Raw genomic sequence first — 27995 nt, forward strand, 5'->3', positions numbered from 1 at the left:
TTAACAAGCTCACGTACCTGCAGAAGACATAAAACACACTCAACAGGTGTCTTCTGATGGTACCAGCAATAATACAATAATAATCGCTGGATATTGGTGGGGACATGTCCCTTCCGTCCATGCCAAATCTACGCCCTTGCGATTACCCGACAGACGCTTCGAAGCTTCGAGCATACTTTGAATCGGATCAGTATCACAAGTACGCATGACAACAGAAGCAAACGTGAAGCTGAATCAAGGTGGGTGTCTTGTCAGCCTCTAAGTTAGGGAAGCGGGCAGACTGCGGGCGTAGCCTGCAGGGCGTGGGTTTGGCCTTACTGGATACTGGGAGGGAATTGAACTTGTGATTTCCGCTTCAAAGGTGTGTGGTCTTCTCACTACACTATCCAGCTGCTGCGTAGTGTAGTTTACTGAATTTACGAGGTTCACTTAAAGGCATGATGAATCTCAACCGCATATTGAACCGTAGCCTACATAACCATACAGGTACAAAAAGGAAGAGAAGTGAGATGCACCAAAATAAAAGCAATATATTTTGGGTGTGGCGCTTCATTTTCTTCCTGTTTGTTTGACTTAACAGACTTGCTTGTACTGGCGCTTTGTTCTGAGTTCACGTCAGTCTTTGTGGTTTGCTTCTCAGATTCATGATGAGTGTTCCTGTAGATGAAGAGAAAGACAAAGCAGAGTCTGCAGGGTCTAGCAGTCTGCCCATAAAGAGTGAACAGTCCAAAGGAAATTTACTGATCTTCAGTTTTGAACCTGGATCCGGAGAGAAAAGGTAAGAGAACTACTGCTAACTCCTTTACGATTTATGTTCATTATTTCTATTCATTTTTTTTGTTCTTAATGGTTAACTTTATGTTAAAATATTTCCTACAAATATTTTTATTGTTGTATGTAATTTGAATTAACCTAGCATTTAAGCAATAATTTGATAAATTTCCAGGTAAATGATGGAAAGACAAGAACACAGCTTTACTGTTTCTACCAGAATTCTCGCCTTCATTTGAAAGATCAATCCAAATAGCATGAAATGCATTCCTCTTTCCTTTTAGCTGTATTGTAACTAGTGAGCACAACTTCCCAGTGTTACGAAAAAACCCAAGAGCTTCAATTTCAAAGCTTTTTTTTGTTAAAGCTCGATTTCTTTTCCAGAATTTTCATATCCAAATAAACACATATGACCAATCAGATTTAGCAACACGTACGCTCATAGCTCAAATCACGCACTGGAATATGTAGTGATATACAATGATATGGAAATAGTAAGACTATTTTTACCTGTTCTATGAAATTATTTCTTACTGTCTTCGGATGTCGTCTAATTTCCAATTCAACATTAATGAATCAATGGTACGGAAGTGGAGGAAGCGCAGTTTTTGGCTTTCCTCATATTTCGCAACATGCCTCGTCTCTTTGTGATACTGTCGCCCAACATAATTTGCAGATGATATTGCTCGCAGCTGCTGTGATGCTTTTGACCAAAACAGGCGCAGTTTGATGACACCATCAACATGCGCTGTCACGGTAGAGCGGTATAGTCAAAATCTCTACCGTTGGCCAAATTCATATTGTTGCTACCGTATACCGTTTATACCGTTACTTACTTTATTACAAGAGTTTCTAATGATCTTGATTAATCTCATTTATTGTCCGTATGTTGCTGTGAAGCATAGTAAACTATAAAATCTCATGGAGTTTTCCACCATCATTACCTTTCTTACAGTTTCTTCTTTGTCTTAATGAAAAGGACATGCCTTTTGGAACAATTGATTGTTTGTAATGACAGAAAAACTGTTGCCTGTTGGTTTTGTTTTTTTTTTGTAATAAATCCATTTACTAGAGAGTGACCCTAAGTCACTTTTGGTGTACCATCTTTTCCTGAGTAACAATCAGATATTCACTCACAGAAAGACCTTTCAATGGTAATTGTTGAGTTTTTGGCATGAAATGAATGAAAACATGGTTGTGTTTGCAGAAATCAAGAAATAGCACCTCAAGACTTGTCACCTGTGTCTATCAACAGTGACAAGTCTAAAGAAGAATCTCCATACTTCAGTGATGAACTTGGACCCTCAGACACAGGGTAAGAACTAATTTCAGGACTGAGCAATAATCTTCTGCAGAGCCAAGCCAAGATTATTTTAAAGCACTTTAAAAGTAATAACCACTGAACAAAGTGGTGAAGGAAGAAAAAAGAATAGAAATCAAAATATATTTTTAATAAATAAATAAAACAAATGTAAAATAAACTATACAATCAATAAAATAAAAATGCAAAATGCAGTAATACAATACAAGATACAGTTAAACATGAGTAAAACAAAAGTACAAACAGGTAAAATAAATGAACAACATTAGCTTGTCAAACTGGGTCAAATACCGAGCCGAAGAGGTAGGTTTTAAGGAGGGATTTAAAAATTGGCAGTGAAGAGGCAATCTCAAATGGCAATGAATTCCACAATCCTGAACCCAGTATGACAATGCCATGACACATCCAAGAGCAGTTAGTCAGCTGATCTGAGTGACTGGGAAGTAGATCGCGGATACAAGCAGCAGAATTGAGCTTCCTCCGAAGGGTGGCTGGCCTCTCCCTTAGAGATAGGGTGAGAAGTTCGGCCATCCGGGAGGGGCTCAGAGTAGAGCAGCTGCTGCTCCACATCAAAAGGAGCCAGCTGAGGTGGTTCGGGCATCTGACAAGGATGCCCCCTGGGCGCCTCCTGGGTGAGGTGTTCCGGGCATGTCCCACCGGGAGGAGGCCTTATCTTAAAGATGAACTCAAAAAGTTCTCAGAGACAGGTATGATCTGAACCCCTCCAAAGTAGTGGCATGAATCCCGACATAGTGATATTAGAATATTATGATTCACTGATTGTGAAACAGCTGATTCAAAAGCAGCTGTTTAGTCTAAGAGAACTAAGATCCCACCGTTGAATCTGTAGTCAGGAGGTTGTCATAAGAACTGTCAGTGGGGCAGATTCTGTTCTACGAAGAGACTTAAAACCAGACTTAAACCTCAAGGACATCATTTGACTTTAAACAAATTTCTCCAGGAGAAAGAAAAGCAAGCCTGGAAATAGGCCTAATTTGAATGAATCAAGATTCAAACTGGTCAAAAGCAGCAGAGACGAAGAGAGAATATAGATATGATTGGATTTAACGAAAAGATTGTAGGAAAATATGAGAAACGAAGGAATTTTTCTAACATAATCCCTTCATTTCAGGGGCTCTAAAGTAATTGGACAAATTAAATAACTGAAAATAAAATGTTGATTTCTAATACTTTGCCAGCAAATAGTTTTCAACAATGACAGCCTGAAGTCTTGAACTCATGGACATCACCAGATGCTGGGGTTTCCCCTTTTTTTTTTTAATGCTCTGCCCCCCAGTCAGTTTGACTGCATTTAGCTGGATTTGAGCAGATAGTACTTTATTATTATTATTATTATTATTATTGACGATTGTATAAAATTGGGGCAAAGGCTTCAATGCACTTCACTCTGGCGGGAAGACGAAGCTACAGGAGAGTGTCACGATCTGAGGGGACAGACCGTGCGGTGGTGTGTGTGGTGGGCCCAGGTGCGAACACAAGAGAGTAGACCGGAGTAAACTTAAACTGAAAGCGAGCCTTTATTGTGGCTGATGACAGGTCTCAACACAAAGCAGAAACACCGTGACTAAACTAAACTGGGAAACAGATACTGATAAACTAAGGAGACTCAGAAAACCATGACGATGATTGTACAGACTGGCCGTGAGGACATGGAACACAGAGACTAAATACACATGAGGGATGATCAGGGGAAGTGGCCACACATGGGAGCACAGCTGACACACATGAACCTAACGACAGGACAGGAGAAGTGACACTGAATACAGACTTTCAAAGTAAAACAGGAAACATGGAGATTAGACATGACATGGACTAAACATAACCACGCAGACATGACGCATGAACCAGGGAGACTTAGTACAGGGGGAGATGACATAAACAACTAAGGAACAAAACTAAACAGCAATCTAGAAATTAACTAGGTGAACTAAGCTAGGGCACAAATGAATACAAAAGATACATGAAACTCAAACACTGGGTCGCTCGACCCAGGACCATGACAGAGAGTTTAACAATTGTAAACCAGAGGTTTGACATTTTGAGTGACAGGTTTGAGAAACGGCAAACAAACAGTGACTTATGGCAAGCCATACACACCGGCACTATCCCACACACTGGCACCACATTCCACCTCACAGAAACCTGGTTATAGCAGGATATAACCAAGCCCAGTCTTCCCTCTTCGTTTCATGAGTTTGTCTCTCAGCTGGCTTCGAATTATCTCTGGATGCCGTCTCTCCTAACAAGACTAGGCTTTCCCTAGAAAGTTTCCCAATTATTACAAAGCTCACATTGTTTTTTTGGACACCACTCAGACCACCAGCAATTTAAGGAGAACATGCGACTAAACGTGTCACTCCTGATCCAACTGGGAAGGGGACCAGAGAAAACTAGTCCGGCATTGTTAAACACCCATTCAATATTGATTTTAGTGACCTTCAATTGAAGTAACAGGATGTCATTACTCCTGATGTAATCATTTTACCTGATCTACAATTTACTCTTAACTAGCACTTTGAGGGTTTCTTAGTGTCTCCTACTCTGGCCCCTATGTTCCCTTCTCACCTTTACCCAGGGGCCTGGCTGGCCATGTGTTTTTCAAAGGTTCTGAGCTGGATCTCCAAGTCATTGGTCCTGGCCTCAGGAGCTGGAAAAAGGGCTACAATTATTAGAACTACCAGTATTAACTAAAAGAAGCTGAGGAATAACCAAGCATTTTACACACAGAGCAGGAATGTGAAGAGGCCATGCTGCTAGTGAGTTGACTATGACCTAAGCTAAGACTAAGATATCATTAGAAGGTGATTCAATTGAGTTTGGTCTTTGGATAAAGCACAAGATTACGTTATGGAATAAGATGTCTTCCAAGAGTTTTTAATTAAATGAAACATACAGATAAGCTACTCACATCTCTGCTGTGTATTGGGACAGGAAGAGAGAGAGGCAACACCAAGTCAGAGCACCACCACCAGGAAATATGCAGTCTATACTGCTTAGATTGCTTAACATCTATGATGTGTTCCACTGATGTCTGACTGCATTGTGATTCACAGTTTTATTAAGTAGATGAAATTTGCAAAGATAATTCTGTTTTTATTCACCAGAGAAAGAGTTAAGAGGAAAAGAAACAACTTGACTGCAGTACCAGCACTACCTGCTGCTCTTCTGTTCCATGAACTCTAGCCTGTCCATCTAACTTTGAGGAAAAATCTTATGTTTTTAGCCTTGTGAAACAATCAGCCATCCCTTAATAGTCATTGATATTTACTCACAGAAACACCTTCCATAATAGGTAATGAATTGGTTTTTGAAGTGAAATGAATAAAAATATCTCGTTTGCAGAGGTCAGAGAAAAGCATATCAGGTATCCAGCTGTTTGTCTATGAAGAGTGACTGGTCCAAAGAAGAAGCTCCGTACTTCAGTAATGAACTTGGATCTTCAGACACAAAGTAAGAACCTGATGTCATGTGAGTGATTCTTTTACAACAAGCAAACCTACAATTATTTTTTTTTTGTTTTGAGTTTTTTTTAAACCCAGCAACAAGGAAAATGGTTACACACAAACCAACACTGTAGTGCAATGACGTGGTGCAGACATTTACCATCAGTTAACACCAGGTATACATCACCTCGATGTCCTCCATTGTTGTCTTAGGTTTGTGTCACATACAAAGAACATCATGGGACTTTTGGGCTGCATTGCTATAAGTCTGTGAAGGTTCTCAGTCATCCAGCGTCTGGACTTCTTTTCCAAAGGAAAAGAAGTCCAGACGCTTTTCTTTGCAAGCTCCTTTGACTTGCTATAATAAGCCCACCCACATTGATGTTTTACTCAGTTGTTGTTGTTATGGAAAACTATCATAGCACAGTGGAGTAGAGTCGAGAAGTTGAGCCAAGTAGGTGATAGTGGAAAGGGGGCATAAGGCTAGACTGTGAAACACCATAGGGCATTCATCTTTTTTGGGCGATGCTTCTGCAAGCTTCTTCTTTCTGTCCCTACCTTCAGCTTTGTGGCCACAGGTTGGAGTTGGAAATTGATCAGTAGATTGACCAGTAAATTGACAGCTTTGTCTCTTTCTCTTTTCTCTTTCCCACAAGAAACCTCAGTGAAAGAGCGTTAGAATGAGTCATCTTTTTCGGGGGAATGTGCCTCATTAATGTTAAGTTCCCGTCCTAGGGGTAACCTGGACATAACATGATGCACAACTCCCAACTCCAACCACACCCAAGAAAAGGGCAGCAACACAGCAAATCAAAAGGCCATTCAGCAGTTTATCAGGGTCAGTAGTGAGAAAAACAAGTAACAAAAGTCTCTAATATTGCCCAGTGTTACCTAACCAAACATAAAAACAAACAGAAGACAAATCTCTAAACAAAGCCATTAATCAATAAGGAGAAAAAAGTTCAACAAAAAAAAGCTTTTCACTGTTGTGGCGCTCCATTATATACAATGTAAAATTCACAATTAGCTATTTGCAAAAAAAAATGGTGGCTTGCAATACAAACCACACAACTTGGTCTACTCCTCTGATGGGAGGAGACAAAAAAAAACAGCAGACATGATTCTGGATCATAACGATGTTCTTATCCTGCACAAGAATTTGATTTGTAATTTGTTCATGCCAGACATACAATTTTATTTTCTTCCCACTGTGTTTGTGTGTGAAAATTGTGTCAGAGGGAGAAGCCAGGATAATGTTTTTATGTTTTATTAAACAAATTCAGGCTGAATATCTGAAGTTTTGAATATTGTTTCCATGAGAAAATTCTTTAATTTTATTTACATCTAAAGCTCACCATGCTGTGAGAATAAAGGAAAGTGTTAGTTAAAGTAAAAGTTAAAGTTAAAGACTGTTAGAAATGCATTATAATGTCAAATCTGGATGGTTTGTTTTTTCAAAAACAGTGAGCAAATAGTTTTACTAATAAAGAAATGTGTTCACAGAAAGAGTAAAAGGAGTGGTGTATGTGAGGAGGAGCAGCTGTCCTGCTGTGCTGTGTGTCAGGACGTCCTGAAGGATCCAGTCTCTACCAGTTGTGGACACTGGTTCTGCAGACAGTGCATCTCCGCATACTGGGACCAGTTGGCTTCATCAGAAGACTCCTCTTGTCCTCAGTGTGGAAAAAGATCCAGAACCAGAGCTGGACTACAGACAGCTAATCAGAGCAGCTGTGTACAAAGTAAGACTGAACATTTATCTGCTGATGGACTCATTTCTAAAAACCTGATGGAAATATTAACATTTCTCCACAGCAGCACAGTGGTATGGTGGTTAGCAATGTTAGCGCACAGCAAGGAGGTCCCGAGTTCAATTCCACCATCAGGCCAGGGTCTTTCTGTGTGGAGTTTGCATGTTCTCCCCATGGTTGCGTGGGTTCTCTTGCTGCTTAATTTAAAAAAAAAAGTTTTTTAATTAAGCAGCAAGGCAGAACAAAATCAGGGCTGTATCAAGACACGAGGACTAAACCCCAATTCAACCAGACCCAGAACTGATCCAGAATTAAAACAGGACTACAGCAGTTCAAAGTCAGGACCACTTAGGACTAAACCAAATCCCAACCAGAATCAGAACTAGATGATAGTAGCACTAAAAATCATCATAGACCTGCACTACACTTATTTTTTAATTCTACCAAAGTCCACTATTTAGATTCAGAAAAGTTTATATAATTATTTAGCCTTGTTGTGCAAACAAGCCTGCATAACTTATTAAATATAGAATTTGAAAAATAACAAACCTAAAAAGAAACACTAGGTACGAGATACATGAGGACCTATGATACGGTGATACTTTTGGTAAACAACCATTTGACTAACATGTGTGTCTCACCTGCTCTTGTTCATCTCTGTTCTGTCCTCATTCTCCATCTCCCTCTCTGTTCCTCTCTCTCCCTCTTTGTGCTGACAATCATCAAATATACAGTTGAAACCAGATATTTACAAACTCTTCAGATCAAAACACTTTTTTTTAATTGTAACATCAAATCAGACTAAATGTTAATTTTTTGAGATTGATAAATATAAAAAACATATTTGTTAACTTTAAGAGTAAGATAAGATAACCTTTATTAGTCCCACACGTGGGAAATTTGTTTTGTCACAGCAGGAAGTGGACAGTGCAAAGTTATGAAGCAAAAATTAGAATACAATAAGAATAAATACAGTACACAACTGTACAGAATAGAATAAAATACTATATACAGTAGAATAAAATAGAATAAAATATACAATAAGATAAAAATAGAATTCAAATGCTATATACAACTCAGTAAAAATACAACGATGACAGAAAGGATTATTGCACTTAGTATTATTGCATATGTATGGATGTGTGTGCTTGATCAGTTAAAGTCTTTATTATGGAGTCTGACAGCAGTGGGGAGGAAAGACCTGCGAAATCTCTCCGTCCCACACCGTGGGTGCCGCAGTCTCCCACTGAAGGAGCTGCTCAGTGCTGTCACAGTCTGCTGCATGGGGTGGGAGATGTTGTCCAACAGGGATGACAGCTTAGCCGCCGTTCTCCTGTCACTCACCACCTCCACTGGGTCCAGAGGGCATCCTAGAACAGAGCTGGCCCTTCGGATCAGCCTGTTCAGTCTCTTCCTGTCCCCGGCAGAGATGCTGCCGCCTCAGCAGACCACACCATAAAAGATAGCAGAAGCCACCACAGAGTCATAGAAGGTCCTCAGGAGTGGGCCCTCCAGTCCAAACGACCTGAGTCTCTGCAGCAGGTACAGCCTGCTCTGCCCTTTCCTGTAGAGGGCGTCTGAGTTATGAGTCCAGTCCAGTCTGTTGTTCAGATGAACACCAAGGTACCTGTAGCTGTCCATAGCCTCAATGTCCATACCTTGGATGTTCAGTGGTTGCAGTGGAGGATGTTTGTGCCTGTGGAAGTCTACCACCAGCTCCTTGGTTTTACTGGCATTGATCTGGAGGTAGTTCAGCTGGCACCAGTCCACAAAGTCCTGAGTCAGTCCTCTGTACTTCTTGTCGTCCCCATCAGTGATGAGGCCGACTATTGCAGAGTCATCAGAGAACTTCTGCAGGAAGCACTGGGTGGAGTTGTGGGAGAAGTCTGCAGTGTAGATGGTGAAGAGGAACGGAGCCAGAACCGTTCCCTGTGGGGCCCCCGTACTGCAGACGACCCTGTCCGACACACAGCCCTGAGTCCTCACATACTGTGGTCGGTCGGTGAGGTAGTCCAAAATCCAGGTAGTGAGGTGATGGTCCACTCCAGAGTTCTCCAGCTTGTCCTTCAGAACCGAGGGAAGAATAGTGTTGAAGGCACTGGAGAAATCAAAGAACATGATTCTCACAGTGCTTCCAGCGATCTCCAGGTTTGCGAGGGAACGATGTAGGAGGTGAATGACGGCATCATCCGCTCCAATGCCAGGCGGATGGCATTGGACCCACTGAAGTGGGTCCAGTGATGAGCTTGTTAGGCGCCGAAGCTGAGCCAGGACCAACCGCTCCAGGGTCTTCATCAGGTGGGATGTCAGAGCCACTGGCTTGTAGCTGTTGACGTACTTGGGGCGTGAAGTCTTTGGCACTGGTACAACACAGGAGGTTTTCCAGAGCTGTGGGACTCTTCCCAGCCTCAGGTTCAGGTTGAAGAGGTGTTCCATCACCCCACACAGTTGGTCCACGCAGGACCTGACGACCCTCGAGCTGATGCCATCTGGGCCCGCTGCCTTCTTGCCATTAATCCTCCTCAGTTCCCTCCTAACCTGGGTGGTTGAGAGAGACAGGCTGGAGCCTTGTGTTGAGTGTGTATTGGATGCTGTTGTTGGGGGTGGGGAGGAGTGAGCAGGGTGAATAGAGGAGGTGTGAAGTGTCTGAGGTGTCAGAGGTGGAACAGCAGCAGTGGGGATGGGTGAGTCTGCAGCCGATGTTGGAGACTGCCTCGTGACTGAATGAATTCTGTTGAAGAAATGATTCAGTTCATTTGCCTGCCTCAGATCCCTCCCAGGCAGAGAGTTCTGATGTTTGTGGCCTGAGATGGTTCTGAGGCCTCTCCAGACTTCACCAACGTTGTTTTGCTGAAGCTGGTTCTCCATCTTTTGCCTGTAGCTGTCCTTCCCATTCCTTATCAGTCCCCTCAACTCTCTCTGCACCCTTTTCAACTCCTCTTTGTCTTTTGATTTGACGGCCCCACAGGCCGTCACAGATCACCTCCCACACAGTCGACTCAAAACAATCCTTAAGAGCCTCCTCGCTCTCCTCCGACCATCTCTGTACTGTGCAGGTGGCGGGTGGCTCCCTGCGCACTAAGGGCTCATACACAGGGACCAGGTGCACCAGGTTGTGGTCAGATCTGCCCAGTGGAGGGAGAGGTGATGAACTGTATGCATCTTCTGCATTGGCATACAGTAAGTCCAGTGTTTCATTGTCTCTGGTTGGGCAGGTCACATACTGGGTGAAGGTGGGCAGTGTGGAGTCCAATGAGGCATGATTGAAGTCCCCTGATATTATGAGAAGGGCTCTCATAAGAGTAAAGAGAGAAACTATCTGTATTTCTTAATTGTAAATGGCACCAAATTGTATTCAAATTGAGCCACACTTATGGAGCTCCACGATTCTTTTCCTGGTGTTTTGGTTGACATCTCTTGATTTTCCCATTTCAAAGAATCAGGCTCTGTGTTTTGCCTTATACAGTGGGGCAAAAAAGTATTTAGTCAGCCACCGATTGTGCAAGTTCCCCCACCTAAAATGATGACAGAGGTCAGTAATTTGCACCAGAGGTACACTTCAACTGTGAGAGACAGAATGTGGAAAAAAAAAATCCATGAATCCACATGGTAAGATTTGTAAAGAATTTATTCGTAAATCAGGGTGGAAAATAAGTATTTGGTCAATAACAAAAATACAACTCAATACTTTGTAACACAACCTTTGTTGGCAATAACAGAGGTCAAACGTTTACTATAGGTCTTTACCAGGTTTGCACACACAGTAGCTGGTATTTTGGCCCATTCCTCCATGCAGATCTTCTCGAGAGCAGTGATGTTTTGGGGCTGTCGCCGAGCAACACAGACTTTCAACTCCCGCCACTGATTTTCTATGGGGTTGAGGTCTGGAGACTGGCTAGGCCACTCCAGGACTTTCAAATGCTTCTTACGGAGCCACTCCTTTGTTGCCCGGGCGGTGTGTTTTGGATCATTGTCATGTTGGAAGACCCAGCCTCGTTTCATCTTCAAAGTCCTCACTGATGGAAGGAAGTTTTGGCTCACAATCTCACGATACATGGCCCCATTCATTCTGTCCTTAACACGGATCAGTCGTCCTGTCCCCTTGGCAGAAAAACAGCCCCATAGCATGATGTTTCCACCCCCATGCTTCACAGTAGGTATGGTGTTCTTGGGATGCAACTCAGTATTCTTCTTCCTCCAAACACGACGAGTTGAGTTTATACCAAAAAGTTCTACTTTGGTTTCATCTGACCACATGACATTCTCCCAATCCTCTGCTGTATCATCCATGTGCTCTCTGGCAAACTTCAGACGGGCCTGGACATGCACTGGCTTCAGCAGCGGAACACGTCTGGCACTGCGGGATTTGATTCCCTGCCGTTGTAGTGTGTTACTGATGGTGACCTTTGTTACTTTGGTCCCAGCTCTCTGCAGGTCATTCACCAGGTCCCCCCGTGTGGTTCTGGGATCTTTGTTCACCGTTCTCATGAGCATTTTGACCCTACGGGATGAGATCTTGCGTGGAGCCCCAGATCGAGGGAGATTATCAGTGGTCTTGTATGTCTTCCATTTTCTGATGATTGCTCCCACAGTTGATTTTTTCACACCAAGCTGCTTGCCTATTGTAGATTCACTCTTCCCAGTCTGGTGCAGGTCTACAATACTTTTCCTGGTGTCCTTCGAAAGCTCTTTGGTCTTGGCCATGGCGGCGTTTGGAGTCTGACTGTTTGAGGCTGTGGACAGGTGTCTTTTATACAGATGATGAGTTCAAACAGGTGCCATTCATACAGGTAACGAGTGGGGGACAGAAAAGCTTCTTACAGAAGACGTTACAGGTCTGTGAAAGCCAGAGATTTTCCTTGTTTGAGGTGACCAAATACTTATTTTCCACCCTAATTTACGAATAAATTCTTTACAAATCCTACCATGTGGATTCATGGATTTTTTTTTTCACATTCTGTCTCTCACAGTTGAAGTGTACCTCTGGTGCAAATTATTGACCTCTGTCATCATTTTAAGTGGGGGAACCTTCACAATCGGTGGCTGACTAAATACTTTTTTGCCCCACTGTATGCATCCACAGGTCTGCCACCAATTTACTCACGTGGACTCTACTAACCTATCAGAAGCTTCTTCAGCTCAGAATAGAATTGTCTGCAGTTTTCTTATTAATTAACAATAAACTTAGTGTATATGTACTCCTAAATTTGATGAAAGTGATAAAAAATAGAAACGGCAATCTAAAGAAACAGCATTGTTGTTGTTCGGCTTTTCATTTCGCCATTTGTTGATTCACTTGAAGAACAAGTAGCGTAATATGGGCCAAGTGATCAGTTTGACATCAATCTTTCGTGATACACCATCATATTTACATTATTTGTACAGTAAGAATGATTTGCTTTGGTACCTGGTCAAACTTCATATTTATTACACTGTTTAACTCCAAGATTCTGAATATTTTCCTGAAGGATTTTGGTAGTTTTTAAAAGCAGAAATCCATGACAACAGATGGCCATTTTCTGCTTCTTAAACAATGCAGTCTTCAAAAATGTAGTGATGAAGGAACTGAGGCAGTGATCGGTTTGGACATGCAGCTACAGCTTATCTGCTGAGGCTCAGTCTGCTGTTTCTGCGTTTTCATGTAACACAAACACTGGCAGACCTCCTGGAGACTGATAAGAAAATTGTATTTATTTTATGTTTTCTAACAAAATTGTTTAATTATGGAAAGAAAAAATAAGTCATTTTAGAGGAGTTATGGCTCCAGAAAAGGATGACGGTATCACATTTCTATCTTTCAGCAAATGTTGGTTTACAGGAGGTTTCAGATGAACATAAAATCAGTCTGAAGACACGGTGTCAACATGTGATTGAAGGAACTGATGAAACGGGAACTAAAACTCTCCTCAACAAGATCTACACTGACCTCTACATAACAGAGGGACAGAGTGAAGAGGTTCCTATCCAACATGAGGTGAGGCAGCTGGAGATGGCTTCCAAAATGGATGCTCACCATGACACTCCAATCAGGTGCCAAGACATCTTTAAAGCCTTGCCTGATAAACAGAGACCCATCAGAGTGGTTCTGACAAACGGCGTCGCTGGTGTTGGAAAAACCTTCTCAGTGCAGAAGTTCAGTCTGGACTGGGCAGAAGGCTTGGAGAACCAACACATCAGTGTGGTGGTTCTGCTTTCATTCAGGGAGCTGAACTTGGTCAGAGATGAGCAGTACAGTCTTCTGGAGCTGATCCATGTTTTCTATCCAACATTGCAGAGCGTCACAGCAGAGCAGCTCACTGTGTGTAATCTTTTGTTCATCTTTGATGGCCTGGATGAAAGCAGATTTTTGTTGGATTTCACCAACATGAAGCTGGTGTCTAATGTCACACAGAAGTCATCATTCAGTGAGCTGCTGACAAATCTCATCGAGGGAAATCTGCTTCCCTCTGCTCTCATCTGGATAACTTCCCGACCTGCAGCAGCCAATCAGATTCCTCCTGAATGTGTTGACAGGGTAACAGAAGTACGAGGCTTCACTGATGCCCAGAAGGAGGAGTACTTCAGGAGGAGATTCAGTGATGAAGATCTGTCCAGCAGAATCATCTCCCACATGAAGACATCCAGGAGCCTCCACATCATGTGTAGAATCCCAGTGTTCTGCTGGATCACTGCTACAGTTCTGGAGCACATGTTGACTACAGAGGAGAAAGCAGAGCTGCCCAAGACCCTGACTGACATGTACTCACACTTCCTGCTGGTTCAGACAAAGAGGAAGAAAAACAAATACCATGAGGGACATGAGAAGTTGTTTGTTGAGACAAGTCCACAGGTGCTGACGGAGGCCGACAGGGAAGTTCTTCTGAAGCTGGGGAGGCTGGCATTTGAACATCTGGAGAAAGGAAATATCATGTTCTACCAAGAAGACTTGAAGCAGTGTGGTCTGGATGTTTCAGAGGCCTCAGTGTACTCAGGAGTTTGTACAGAGATCTTCAAAAAGGAGTTTGGAATCTTCCAGAAACCAGTTTACTGCTTTGTTCATCTGAGCATCCAGGAGTTTCTGGCTGCAGTCTACATGTTCCAGTGTTACACCAATAAGAAGACAGAGGTGCTGCAGGACTTCCTAGGAAAAGAAAACAGTGAGAATTTGCAGAAAAATACTAATGGACGTGATAACAAATATGATAGTGATGAAGATGAAAATCACGAAGAATCAGAATATGATGATGTTCGAGATCGTCATGATGCTTATGATGACGATGATTATGATGATTATGACGATTATGACGATGATAGAGATGATGATTACGATCGTCATGATGATGATGATGATGATGATGACGACGATAGTCATGATGATTTTAATATAGATGATGATGATGATAGAGATGATGATTACGATCGTGATGATGATGATGATGATGACGACGATAGTCATGATGATTTTAATATAGATGATGATGATGATGATAGAGATGATGATTACGATCGTGATGATGATGATGATGACGATAGTCATGATGATTTTAATATAGATGATGATGATGATGATGATGATAGAGATGATGATTATAATATAGATGATGATGACGATCGTCATGATGATTATAATATAGATGATTATGGAGATGTTTATGATGATAGCGATGATGAAGATAAATTAACAAATGATGATTACTTCGAAAAAGAAAGGGACGATGACAGCAGTGAAGATAAGAGTTCACTGAAAGTTTTCCTAGGCAGAGTTATGGAAAAATCCCTCCAAAGTAAAAATGGCCACCTGGACCTGTTTGTTCGCTTCCTTCATGGCCTCTGTCTGGACTCCAATCACAGACTCTTAGGAGGCCTGCTGGGTCAGATGGACAACAGTTCAAAATCCATCCAGAGTATCATCGACAACCTGAAGAAAATGAGTAGTGAGGAAATCTCTCCTGACAGAAGCATCAACATTTTCCACTGTCTGATGGAAATTAATGACCTCTCAGTCCATCAGGACATTCAAATGTTCCTCAAGTCAGATAACAGATCAGAGAAGGAGCTATCTGAGATCCACTGCTCCGCTCTGGCCTACATGCTGCAGATGTCAGAGCAGGTTCTGGATGAGTTAGACTTGAGGAAGTATAACACATCAGAGGAGGGAAGACTGAGGCTGTTCCCAGCAGTGAGGAACTGCAGAAAGGCTATGTAAGTTAGATCACCATCTTTGTCAAAAGAAGTGAGTGTGCAGTTATTATACATAGTGATTACATATGCTCCAGTTACTGAAAGTGGATGGTTATGCACGTATCTATGTTTCTATAAATGAAGGCCATCATATAAGTTTCTTGTTTCTCCAAGAGTGAACTGTTTAGATAACAGTGTAGCAGATTACCACCCCCAGAGTGTATAAATACAGATCTGCGCCTCTTGTTTTTCTATCTGGGCCACACTAATCCGTTGAATAATCCAGTGAATCATCTCAAAAAGTTTATTTCATTCATTTGGATTTAACATTGTCAGTGGCAGAAACGTCTGAAGAAGTCCCTTGGCTGAGGGATGAAATGGTTCTCCTACTGAAAATGATTTTGTTCATTCGGATGATTAAGCATGCGTCAAGACACACTAATTGGTGTTCTCCCTTTCATTCACTGCATCAGTTAGCCAAGTAGCTAACTGATTATAAGCCAGTTGTCTTATAATCAGGGCAACTTCAGAGTGGAACAGAGCCCAGCCCTTCTCCGGTAGACTGGTTCCAGAATCTGAGTTGTTCATTAAGCCCAACTTTATCTAGCTGGTACCATACCCTTTTCTATACTAGCACCCAATTACCTTCAGGTCATCTTCTAAGCATCAAACATGTGAGATAATTCAATTTAAAAAAAGATTCATTATTAATTACTTTTTTCATTACTTTTTTTTTTTTCATAAATTGCAGCAGATGACAGTTAATCTATATTGTTGCATTTTTACATTTGTTGTATTAAGATATTAGCCCAACATCTCAATTCGGGTATTAGAAAGCCCACTGTAATAAATTTAATATTAAACTACATTAATATGTATTCACAGACTTCATAACTGTGGACTCTTAGACCCTCATTTTGAAGTTGTGGCTTCAGCTCTCAAGTCCGAACCCTCACATTTGACAGTACTGGACCTGAGCAACAACCATCTGAATGATTCAGGAGTGACGTTACTATCAACTGGTCTGGACAGTCCAAACTGTAGACTGAAGACTCTGAGGTGAGGTCATTGACTCCATAGAACTTGCTCTTATAAATTACTTTTGTCCATTGAAATGTATTTTGAGACTGGATTTTAATCTTAACTGTGATTAAGTATCAGTTACCATTTTACCTTTTAAAATATAAATATGCAAGCTTGTAGCTTTGTTATTAATTAACTATACCTTACTGATCATGCTATAATGTTGGGGAAATAATTTTGCTCTTTTAAAATAGATGAAACATACCCACATTCATGCTTATGAATAATGACACCACATGCAGTTGTTGTCGAAAGTATGCATAAACTAAAAAAGACAAAGTCATAGTTGGGCTTTTAATTATTTATTTGAACTGTTCTTTTACTTGGGTGGAATGATACAGCGTACATCTTGAGTACTCAGTGTAGCAGTTTGAGATTTGGATTTTCTCAAATCCACACAGGTTCAAGAGTGTATCTACTTTATAGGCTTAAATAGGTACACACCCCACTAATATTTGGTTAAATGTCCATTAGCAAGGTACATCTTGACCAGATGCTTTAGTAGCTGAAAACACGTATATGGTATAATTCTGAATGGATATTTGACCACTCTGCATGGCAGAAATATTACAGTGCATCTGCTGGCATGGACCTAGTTTTAAAGCCTAGTGCAAAAGTCTTTAATAGGGTTAAGGCTGGAGCTTTAGAAAGACCATTCCAGAAGCGTAATGTTAGCCCGCTTTATCCATTCCAACAAAAGTCTAGTTGAATGTATTGGGATCATCTTCACTTCTTAGCTCTATAGTTCAATCTTTGTCTTGTCTGACCATTTGGTTTTTCCATGTAGTCCTATGCAAATTTCAGTCGATGTTGAAACTGTCGATTTTGGACCAGGGGCTTCTTCCTTTTTCAGTACCCTCTCAGTCCATACCAAAATAAAATTGGCTTAATTGTGGACATTGACATGGGTGTTCCAGTTGTTTCCAGTTAATGGAAAGGCTTGAGCCTTGGTGGTTCCTGGATTATTATTTCTGAATATTCTAACTGATAGGTTCGTAGCTCGAACCTATTCGCTGGAACGTTGAGGACAATATAATTACACAGCAAAGCAAGACACGAGTAGGCAAAGTTCTTCATGTTTCTCGTGCACGGGAGAGACCGGACAGGCGCCGTTCCTTCGCTTGACCCCAGTTGCTCTCTCCGTTCTCCCGTAACACTGCTCTTTTATTGAGGTTACATGAATATGCATAGGGTCATTAACATATGACGTCTACATACAAACAAAGAGTACCGTGTGTGTGTGTGTGTGGGTGTGTGGGGTCAGAGTGTGACCCCATAAACGACTTCCTTAACCTGCTGGTCTGGAAAATCCAACAGTTCATCTAAACAAAAAGCACTTAGACTAGAACAGACATAGCTACGTTAATCCTACCATAAGACAATAAAACAAGGTACGACCTCTCCATGCTCCTAGGATGTACGTGTGCATTCCAGTGTGGAATACACACCAAGCCTTTGCAGCCTGCTAAAGATCACAGTCCTATCACTACACAATTGATTATACACCTCTAAGCATATATGGTTAAATATTTCTAAGCATAAATGACAATCAACAATACAAAACCTAACACTAACCAATTTCCTACCGTTGTCTGAGGGTAACAGTTTAGGCCTTCTTCCATACCTTTGCAAAGTAGTGAGACATCCAATTAACTTACATATTATTGTTTGAACCGATGGTCTTGGAATGGGCTGTTGTTTAAAAATGTCTCCAAAAGACCATCCCAACTTGTGTAAATCTACAGTTCCAAGTTTCTTGGACTTTTCCATTGTTCAGAATATTGGTCAGTGGTGCAACGGATCACGGTTGATCCGTAATCTGAACCAATCCCACTCCACGGTTCGGGACGCACGTGATCTGAAGATTCGAAAAAGAAGGGGAAAAAAGAAGTATGTGTATGGTGCGCATGGTCAGTCTGTCAAGCGATAGTTATGGCAAGCGCTGGCGGTCCAAGTAGAGGAGCAGAGGAGTTTGCGGCATTTAAGCAGCCCTTTGCTCGCCAATCTGACCGGGCTAAAGCTATTACAAAAGCTATTGGGGTGTTTTGCTGCAGACCGGAGGCCGTATTCCCTTGTGCAAAACAAGGGGTTTAAACTGTGATGAACGTGCTTGAGCCACGCTATGATATCCCGTTACGCGTCCACTTGAGTGACAAGATCGTACCCAGGCATGTATGAGCAGGAAAAGTTTAAAGTTATGGCTGAGCTGTTCCCGGCATCTTCTGTTGCCCAACTACAAATGGGTGGACCTCCAGGTCAATGGAAAGCTACGTGACCGTGACCGCTCATTATATCACAGCAGAGTGGTAGATACAAAGCCCTATACTGTCATATATTGCACCTTAATTTGTTTTTTGGGTTTTTTTGTAATTGAAGTCTTTATTTGTTTTTATCATTTAATCACATGAAAACATGAAAACAAAAAACAAAACAACAACAGAAAGAAAAAAGAAAAGACAGCTTCCAATCCCATGGTTAATTCACCTTTGTATTTTGGGTCTACTTACTAACTATCGGTACACCCACAAAAAAAGGACAATAAAATCTAATTCTTAAGTTATTCCATTACTGAGTGCCTACACAAACATACAACGCAGCAAGCATAAAATTTAACTAAAGATAATTGCCCATACCAAATAAATTCCAACCATCCCAGCCAAAATCACGTCCCCATGATTTGTCAAAACCCTCCCTATTATCATTAATCCTAGCCAAGAATTTTTCATAAGACACCATTTTCAGCATTTTTTCTTTCCACCTATTATATTCTGGAGGAGATGGTTCCTTCCATACACTGAGAATAACTCGGGCCGCTGCAATCACCCCCACAAAGTCATATTTTGAAACCCCAGGTAACACCGACCGATCCCCTAATAAGCACAGTCTTGGTGACAAGGGTATTATCAAACCAATCCACCTTCCTATTTTGTCCAATACTTTTGCCAAAAGGGATAAACTTTCCCACATTCCCAAATAGCATGCATAAATGTCCCTGGATCTGAACTACATTTCCAGCATATATTACTGGACTGATTCCCATTCTAGTTTGGACGGAGTGAAGTACCATCTGTGTATTAATTTGTACTGAGTAAATTTACCCCTGGCCTCTTTTATATATTTATCAGAGAATGACAAAATTCTACACCAGTCTTCTTTAAAAATTGCACAACTCAAATCTCTCTGCCATATAATCCTCAAGTTTTCACATATCTCTTTTTTTGGATTCTTAAACAGTTTGTAGAAAACAGCTGCTCTATGTGCTGTACTGGACAATTCTTATAAACTCCACCACCATATTTGAGCTTAGAGTAATTTTCCTTTGGTAATACAATCGCTTATTTGTAAATATTTCCAAAAATTATTTTCTCTTATCAAACCATATTTTTGGGTTATTTCAGCGAATGACATAAACACTCCTTAATTTGTTTTCATGTAATTGCGTGGAATGAGTCTTGAGTTGAATGTTATTAAATAGGGAAAAAATACTTAAATAAGTAAATGTTAAAATTTTTTCTTTTTTTTTTTTTTTCTTTTTTTGCCGATCCAAAAATTGATCCGATCCGTGACAGCCAAAGGTAGTGTCGCTCCCTCGGCAGATAGTCTCGAGCAGCCAGGAAAAATAGCATGGAAGTGTTACAGTGAGGAGGAATTATAGCCTTGAACAAAAGCCCCAGCACACCATCAACCCATTCACGCGTTGGATATTGCCAGTGTCAGACTCTAGTCTTCTCTGGGTCATTCCCCAGCCAGACAAGCAGTGACATGTTTAGCCGCATGTTTTCCTTAAATTTATGGATGAGTGGTGTCATCCATCAAATTTTGGATGGACCAGCTCTCATTTCTAGAAATCTGGCCAAATTCAATACAGCCCCCAAAATGTGACTATACAGAGTTCCGACTAGGAAGCAGAGTTGCAGTCTTAAACACTGCAGCTTCTCTTCTCCTGTTATCCCCACAAAACCCGTTGCAGAGGAGTTTGCTTAAGAGTTTCAATCAGCTTCGGAGCTCTTCACAGCACAGTAACAGCTTTAGCTTCTTTATGTCATAAAACTCCCAGAAAAGTTTACAGTTGATCCAGAATGCTGACGCAAGCGTACTGAGAGTGATGACAAAGAGAGCATATCTATCCTGTGTTGGATTCTTTTCACTGGCTACCCGTTAAATCCAGAACTACATTTAAAAATATCTATTCTGATTTACAAGGTCTTGAATAATCAGTGCCCATCTTATCTTAAAGACCTATTAGTACTGTATCACCCCTGTAGCACACTTCCCTCTCAGACTGTGGACTGACTTGTTGTTAGAGTATCTAAAAGTAGAATGGCAGGGAGAGCCTTCAACTTTCAGGCCCATCATATGAAACCTGCTTCCAGTTTGAATTTGGGAGATAGGCACCATCTCTTTTTATAAGATTAGGGTTAAAACTTTAATTTTACATAAAGCATATAGTTAGAGCTGGATCACATGACCTACGCTTAGTTATGATGGAATAGAATAGAATAGAAGAGAATAGAATAGAATAATCCTTTAATTGTCCCACAAGGGGAAATTTGGTTGTAACAGCAGCCAGAAAGAGACATATGCAACAAACAATACACAGGACACAGAACAGAAACATACACAATTTTTCTTACATATTTACATACATATGGACAATGGTTACTACTAAACAGAGTACTGTACAGTTTTTAAATTAAATAAAAATAACTACAGATAAGAGGCAAACCAGGTTGTAGTGTGAATCGGTTGATGAAATAGTGCAAGTTACAGCGCAGATGTAAACCTCTATGTTTGTTTGGAGCAGTTCTGATTGTACAGTCTGACAGCTGCAGGGAGGAAGGACCTGTGGAAACGCTCCTTCATGCATCTAGGATGCAGCAGTCTGTCACTGAAGGAGCTCTGCAGCATGGGGTGGGAGACTGTCCATCAGAGATGTTATTTTGGCCAGAGTCCTTCTGTCTCCCACCACCTGCACTGGGTCCAGGGTGCATCCCAGAACAGAGCTGGCCTTTCTGATGAGTTTATCCAACCTCTTCCTCTCAGCTGCCGATAAACTGCTGCTCCAACATACCACACTGTAAAAAAATGACAGATGCCACCACAGAGTCATAGAAGGTCTTTAAAATCGCTCCCTGTACTCCAAATGACCTCAGCCGCCTCAGTAGATAGAGTCTGCTCTGACCCTTCCTGTAAAGAGCATCAGTGTTGTGGCTCCAGTCCAGTTTATTATTCAGGTGAACACCCAGGTACCTATAAGAGTCCACTATCTCAATGTCCACTCCCTGGATGTTCACCTAGGGCCACCGACTAGGGCTGCTGGGTGCTTCCCATGATGCGCTGTGTCTCCTTAGTCTCACCCTTTTTCACTCACCATTTGTTTGGCACATTGAGGCAACCGTTGTTGTGATTTGGAGTTAAATAAATCGAATTGAATTGTTTATATACCTCTCTGCATTTAATCATTAGTTCTTATTCATCTCTGGCTCTCTTCCACAGCATGTCTTTTGTCCTGTCTTCCTCCCCTCACCCCAAACCGATCATTGCAGATGGCTGCCACTCTGAGCCTGGTTCTGCTAGAGGCTGCTTCCTGTTAAAAGGGAATTTTTACTTCCCATTGTAGTTAAACTGCTTGCTCATAGCGGCGATCTGATTGTGTTTTGTGAGGTCTTTACCATACTTTATTAAGCATCTTGAGGCAGCTTTTGTGATTTGATGATATACAAGGTGGGCCATTTATATGGATACACCGTAATAAAATGGGAATGGTTGGTGATATTAAAGTCCTGTTTGTGGCACATTAGTATATGTGAGGGGGCAAACTCCTCGAGATGGGTGGTGACCATGGTGGCCATTTAGAAGTCGGCCATCTTGGATACAACTTTTGTTTTTTCAATAGGAAGAGGGCCATGTGACACATCAAACTTATTGGTAATGTCACAAGAAAAACAATGGTGTGCTTGGTTTCAACGTAACTTTATTCTTTCATGAGTTATTTACAAATTTGTCTTTGTTCACAGCCACTGACATGTCGAAGAGGTTAACACGTTTCAACCTAACTTTATTCTTTCATGAGTTATTTACAAGTTTCTGACCACTTATAAAATGTGTTCAATGTGCTGCCCATTGTGTTGGATTGTCAATGCAACCCTCTTCTCCCACTCTTCACACACTGATAGCAACACCACAGGAGAAATGCCAGCACAGGCATCCAGTATCCGTAGTTTCAGGTGCTGCCCATCTTGTATCCTCACACCATAGACAATTGCCTTCAGATGACCCCAAAGATAAAAGTCTAAGGGGGTCAGATTGGGAGACCTTGGGGGCCATTTAACTGGCCCACTACGACCAATCTACTTTCCAGGAAACTGTTCATCTAGGAATGCTCGGACCTGGCACCCATAATGTGGTGGTGCACCATCTTGCTGGAAAAACTCAGGGAATGTGCCAGCTTCAGTGCTTAAAGAGGGAAACACATCATCATGTAGCAATTTCAAATATCCAGTGGCCTTGAGGTTACCATTGATGAAGAATGGACCCACTATCGTTGTACCCCATATACCACACCAAACCATCACTTTTGTTGTTCCAACAGTCTTGGAGGGATCCATCTAATGTGGGTTAATGTCAGACCAATAGCGGTGGTTTTGTTTGTTAACTTCACCATTCACATAAAAGTTTGCCTCATCACTGAACAAAATCTTCTGCGTGAACTGAGGGTCCTGTTCCAATTTTGGTTTTGACCATTCTGCAAATTCTGTTTTCTTGCGTCCACATTTTGGCAAATCCAACACTGAACCAGTTTCACGAAACTTAGCAAGCAGTTTGCTAACTGTAGCATGGGAGATGGGTGGTCTCGTAGGGTGTCTTGCATTGAAATCTGCTGCAATGACCCGGTTACTGCGTTCACCAGATATCAACACAATTTTGATCCACTCCTCACCAAGCACACCATTGTTTTCCTTGTGACATTACCAATAAGTTTGATGTGTCACATGGCCCTCCTCCTATTGAAAAAAACAAAAGTTGTATCCAAGGTGGCCAACTTCTAAATGGCGACCATGGTCACCACCCATCTTGCGGCGTTTCCCCCCTCACATATACTAATGTGCCACAAACAGGACTTTAATATCAAGTTCAAGTTCAAATTTTATTTGCCACATGCAATGGCAGGTTGCCCTGCAGTGGAATGAACCCGCCCCCCGACCATACACACACAACACAGACATCACATGGGGATACAAGTCAGAGAATGGTTGCATTACAGAAAAAAACACTGAAATGTACACTACAATTGGAAAGTACAAGAGGAAAAAAAGACACCTCTACTCATGCTGGGCTATAGAGGACAGCATGAGAACAGGAAACAAAAAAACTCCTCTGCACATAAAGCACATAAATGTCCACAGTACAACATTATAGAGCAGGGTTGGGTAGGGGATAAGGAGTAATCCCAGGCAACACAGCAGCCATCCTGCCCCTGCGCCGACTCTCCAGCGCGGGCCCAGACCCGCCTCGTGTTCCCAGGAGGCAACAAGCATCGAAGGCATTGGAAGGGGACGGGGGATGTGTGAGTGCTTCTCAGTGTAAGTGTATGTGTGTGCGTGTCCATAGTTCAGCTGAGACACTGTCCTCCACCCTATCAGGCTAAGTAAACAGTCTACCAGCCAATCCAGGTGGCCTTGCATGGAATGGGAAGGAACAGACTCAACACAGTCGTTATCAGGGAGTTTTTGTTCAGCTCCAGCCTTGAGCCCACAGCTGGCGCCGAAGGGGTAGCCGCATTATGATGGTGGTTTTTCTTTTACAAACAACTCATGAGAATTTCAAGCTCTTTTTAACACTCCGACACTGGTCTCTCAGTCTCCCGTTGGATAGCTGCCAGTTTCTCCATGATGTTATTAACCTTCAGTTCCGTGGTCTTGTCACTCCTTTGCTCACAGAGCAGATTCTGAGACCTCACGACCGCAGCCAACTGATCCGAGATGTAATCCAGCTTCCGCCCAGAGGTGTTGTTCCGAGTGGATTCTTCCCTGATGTAATCCAATATCCGCCCAGAGGCGTTATTCTGAGTATTAACTGCAGCCATAAGCGCCTCCAAGTTCTTAACCATGCTGCACTCAGTGAGCCCTTTCTGAGAAGCCGCACCTCGTCCCATCGTTTCAATCCCAGCAGGCAGCCTTGTGGGGGTTTGAACAGCCAGTTCCGCTTTCTTAATTCTCCGATAAGCCAGGGCCAAGCCAGATCTGATCAGCAAGAACCCTGTTATCATGGTTCCGAATAGGTAGATATCTTCAGCGTCCTCGATCGACAGTCCCGCCAGGCACACGATCCTCCATTTCTGCCACCCGTCCATCGTGTATCCGGCAGGGAAAGTCCCTCCAGGGTACTCGGGCTCTCCCGAGCCCAAACTTCTCGTTGAGAAAAGGGTGTCAATAGCATTCAGAGACCAGTTGATCAAATCCATAATTCTTTTAGGTTTTTAGACACAGACTATGAGAGAGTGTTCCAGGAAGTGAAAAAAAAAAAACACGAGACAAGACAAGGACATAAGAAGCTAAGCAGGGAAGATAAGGGGAAGGAGGAGAGGAGAAAAGTGCGGCTGCCTTCGCCGAGAGCCAAATGAGACTATCACCAACCATTCTCATGTTATTACGGTGTATCCATATAAATGGCCCACCCTGTATAAATAAAACTGAATGGAACTGACCTGAGGTATAACAGGGTATGCACACAGATGAGTCATCTCTTATTGTAACCCTTAAATTACTTACTGCTGCCTTAAAGGCTGTGGTACACAACCCATTATTAGAGAGAGGTCATATTTAAAATTATATCAGAAATCACTAGATGTAGTGTAGGATAAAGTGCATGTAAACTTTTGACCACAGTGTACAATTAACAAAGGTGACTACTATGCTTTACAAAGACTTTTAAATTGTTTGTTTTCTACAGTGATTTAATCATCAAAGGACAAGATTGTAAACACTATTACACTGGACAATGTTTCTAGTGTAATACACATTTCCTTTAAGTGAAGACTGAATTTCTTTTTTTTTTCTTTTTAAGGTTAGTTTTCTGTAGGTTATCAGAAATCAGCTGTGCTTCCCTGATTTCTACTCTGAAGTCCCGTCCATCACATCTGATAGAGCTGGACCTTAGTTACAATCACAAGCTACAGGATTCAGGAGTGATGCAGCTGTGTGGTTTCCTGGAGAACCCAGACTGTAGACTGAAGACTCTGAGGTTAATGCAGTATATTATTCAACTTTTCTATATGTTGCAAACAGCTGTGTTTGAGGTTAACTTTAGTTTCAACCTGATCAGTGCTTCTAGATACAGCACGTTCTGTTTACTGTGAATGCTCAAATTAATTTGCATGAAATAATGTGCTTTTGAAAGTATGTTTGGGAGGTTTAGCTTTAACACCTGAACTTTGTGCGCAAAGACCCACATAAGAACTAAAAACTATTTTTTGTCAAGCAAAATTCATTCTCCTTTTCAGGCTGAGTTGGTGCAGCTTGTCCAAGATCAACTGTGTGTCTTTGGGCTTAGCACTGAAGTCCAACCCCTCTCATCTGAAGCATCTAGACCTAAGTGGAAACAACCTGCAGGATTCAGGAGTGATGGAGTTGTGTGGTTTCCTGGAGAGCTCACGCTGTAAACTGGAGACTCTGAGGTCAGTCACTATGTATTAGTTGTGCTCGGATGAATGTGACATACTGATGCTAATCTGCAGAGACAAGACTGATATTAAAATGAGCCAAATTGAGGATCTACATGGTAAATGCAGTTTTCTTCTTCAATGAATTAGTCCATTCACTGAACAATTTTCATAATTGAAACCTTTTGACTAACTTTAACATTTTTTAGTAATTTACTCTTAAATATCTATATAAGCAGATGATTGTTGTTTAATTAAAAAATTGATTGGATTTATATAGCGCTTTTCAAGGCACCCAAAGCGCTTTACAATGCCACTATTCATTCACTCTCGCATTCACACACACTGGTGGAGGCAAGCTAAGGTTGTAGCCACAGCTGCCCTGGGGCAGACTGACAGAAGCGAAGCTGCCACATCGTGCCATCGGCCCCCCTGGCCAACACCAGTAGGCGGTAGGGTAAAGTGCCCAAGGACACAACGACTAGGACAGAGAGCCCAGAAATCGAACCGGTGACCTTCCGGTTACAGATGCGCTCCCCCCCCCCTTAGATCATGTTTACCTTTTATCTTTAGCCATTTGGTGCTTCACTCTTTCTAAACGTCTACATTCTGAACCTTCTTCATATGTTAATATATTGTGAAGTGCTGAATGTTTTCAGGTGGTGAGATTTAATTTGCATGTTTTATTTGTTTTCCAGATTGAGGGAATGCAGGTTGTCAGCTGTGAGTTGTGCTTCTCTGGACTCTGCTTTGAGGTCCAGCCCCTCTCATTTGAGGATACTGGATCTCCGTGACAACAACCTGATGGATTCAGGAATGAAGCAGCTGTGTGATCTTGTGAACAGCCCAGATTTTAGACTGAGACTCTGAGGTCAGCAGAGGGTTGGAATCGCTCCATTCTGCTTTCAGCAGTACTGTAATTGTTACAGTTAATATGCAGACTAACTACTCTAAACAAATACAAATATTGCAGGTCTAATGATCGTATTACTACTGTACCTTGAGTGAAATCTATAGAGCAAATGGGGCTGATGCTAACTGTCTAGGAATGTGCAAAATGTAAGCTCAGTGTTTCAATCCCACCGAGACTGGTTGGACTCAAAATACAGGACAGGGTGTCCACTTCAAAACATTAACACTAGAGCTGAAAAGGACTAGAACTAAGAGGAGCAGTGCTGCACAGTTGCCCTGCTGTTGCTCTGAATGGGATTGAAATCCCCACTGTTATACTAGATATGCTGAATCTGACTAACAACTGATGAGAAAACACATTTATCTCCCGACTGTCTTTTCCTCTCTGCAGGTGGAAACTAAGTGATTAAACAGAGCAGTCTGTGACTGGGGCATGCTACTGAGTGGAGAAGAGAGCTTCATCCAGCAGTGTCTGACACAGAAATGAGAAGAAGTGCAGATCACTGTCATTGCTCCCGATTGAACTGCTCTAACAGCACCACTGTTATACACAACGATCATTCTTGATCATCCTTGATTATCCCTGATCTTTGTGTCTGTCTTTAAATGAGAGTAAACTGTCATTGTTGGATTGCACTCAGATTTTGACTGCAGCGGCAGGGAGTACACCAAAGGCAGACTGCAGTGTAACACTGTCTCCAGGTGGAAAACGGGAGGAGTGATACACCTCCTGCTGTCAGGCCTGCAGGGTCTATCACTGTGGTGTTCTCCTCTGTCTTGTTGCAGACAAGCTATTTTTTGCACTGGCACAAACAATTTGTGTGCCTTCTTATTGTGACACGTGATTGTTCTTTCATTTTAGTTTTTGTATTTTT

The 27995-nt window shown here is 41.9% G+C and overlaps 1 protein-coding gene across 1 annotated transcript; it reads left to right on the plus strand.

Annotated features, from left to right (window-relative positions):
• The first annotated feature begins 79 nt into the window (after positions 1-79).
• Positions 80-27995, plus strand: LOC120716519 (NACHT, LRR and PYD domains-containing protein 12-like). The gene is made up of 12 exons (XM_040004029.1): positions 80-239; positions 641-778; positions 1979-2086; positions 5456-5563; positions 7060-7295; positions 13106-13980; positions 14074-15485; positions 16350-16523; positions 25614-25790; positions 26050-26223; positions 26907-27079; positions 27512-27995. Exons 2-11 carry the CDS (start codon positions 645-647, stop codon positions 27076-27078), a joined length of 3570 nt encoding a protein of 1189 aa, XP_039859963.1. The 5' UTR covers positions 80-239; positions 641-644; the 3' UTR covers position 27079; positions 27512-27995.

The sequence above is a fragment of the Simochromis diagramma genome, unplaced genomic scaffold (genome assembly GCF_900408965.1).
Source record: "Simochromis diagramma unplaced genomic scaffold, fSimDia1.1 OVJJ01000776.1, whole genome shotgun sequence".
NCBI lineage: Eukaryota > Metazoa > Chordata > Actinopteri > Cichliformes > Cichlidae > Simochromis > Simochromis diagramma.

Bases quoted from the DNA above. Each gene is read 5' to 3' on its own strand.
- LOC120716519 (XM_040004029.1), top strand. From the start codon at position 645: ATGATGAGTGTTCCTGTAGATGAAGAGAAAGACAAAGCAGAGTCTGCA. The intron at 779-1,978 runs GTAAGAGAACTA...TTGTGTTTGCAG, and splicing joins CCTGGATCCGGAGAGAAAAG to AAATCAAGAAATAGCACCTC. The intron at 2,087-5,455 runs GTAAGAACTAAT...TCTCGTTTGCAG, and splicing joins CTTGGACCCTCAGACACAGG to AGGTCAGAGAAAAGCATATC.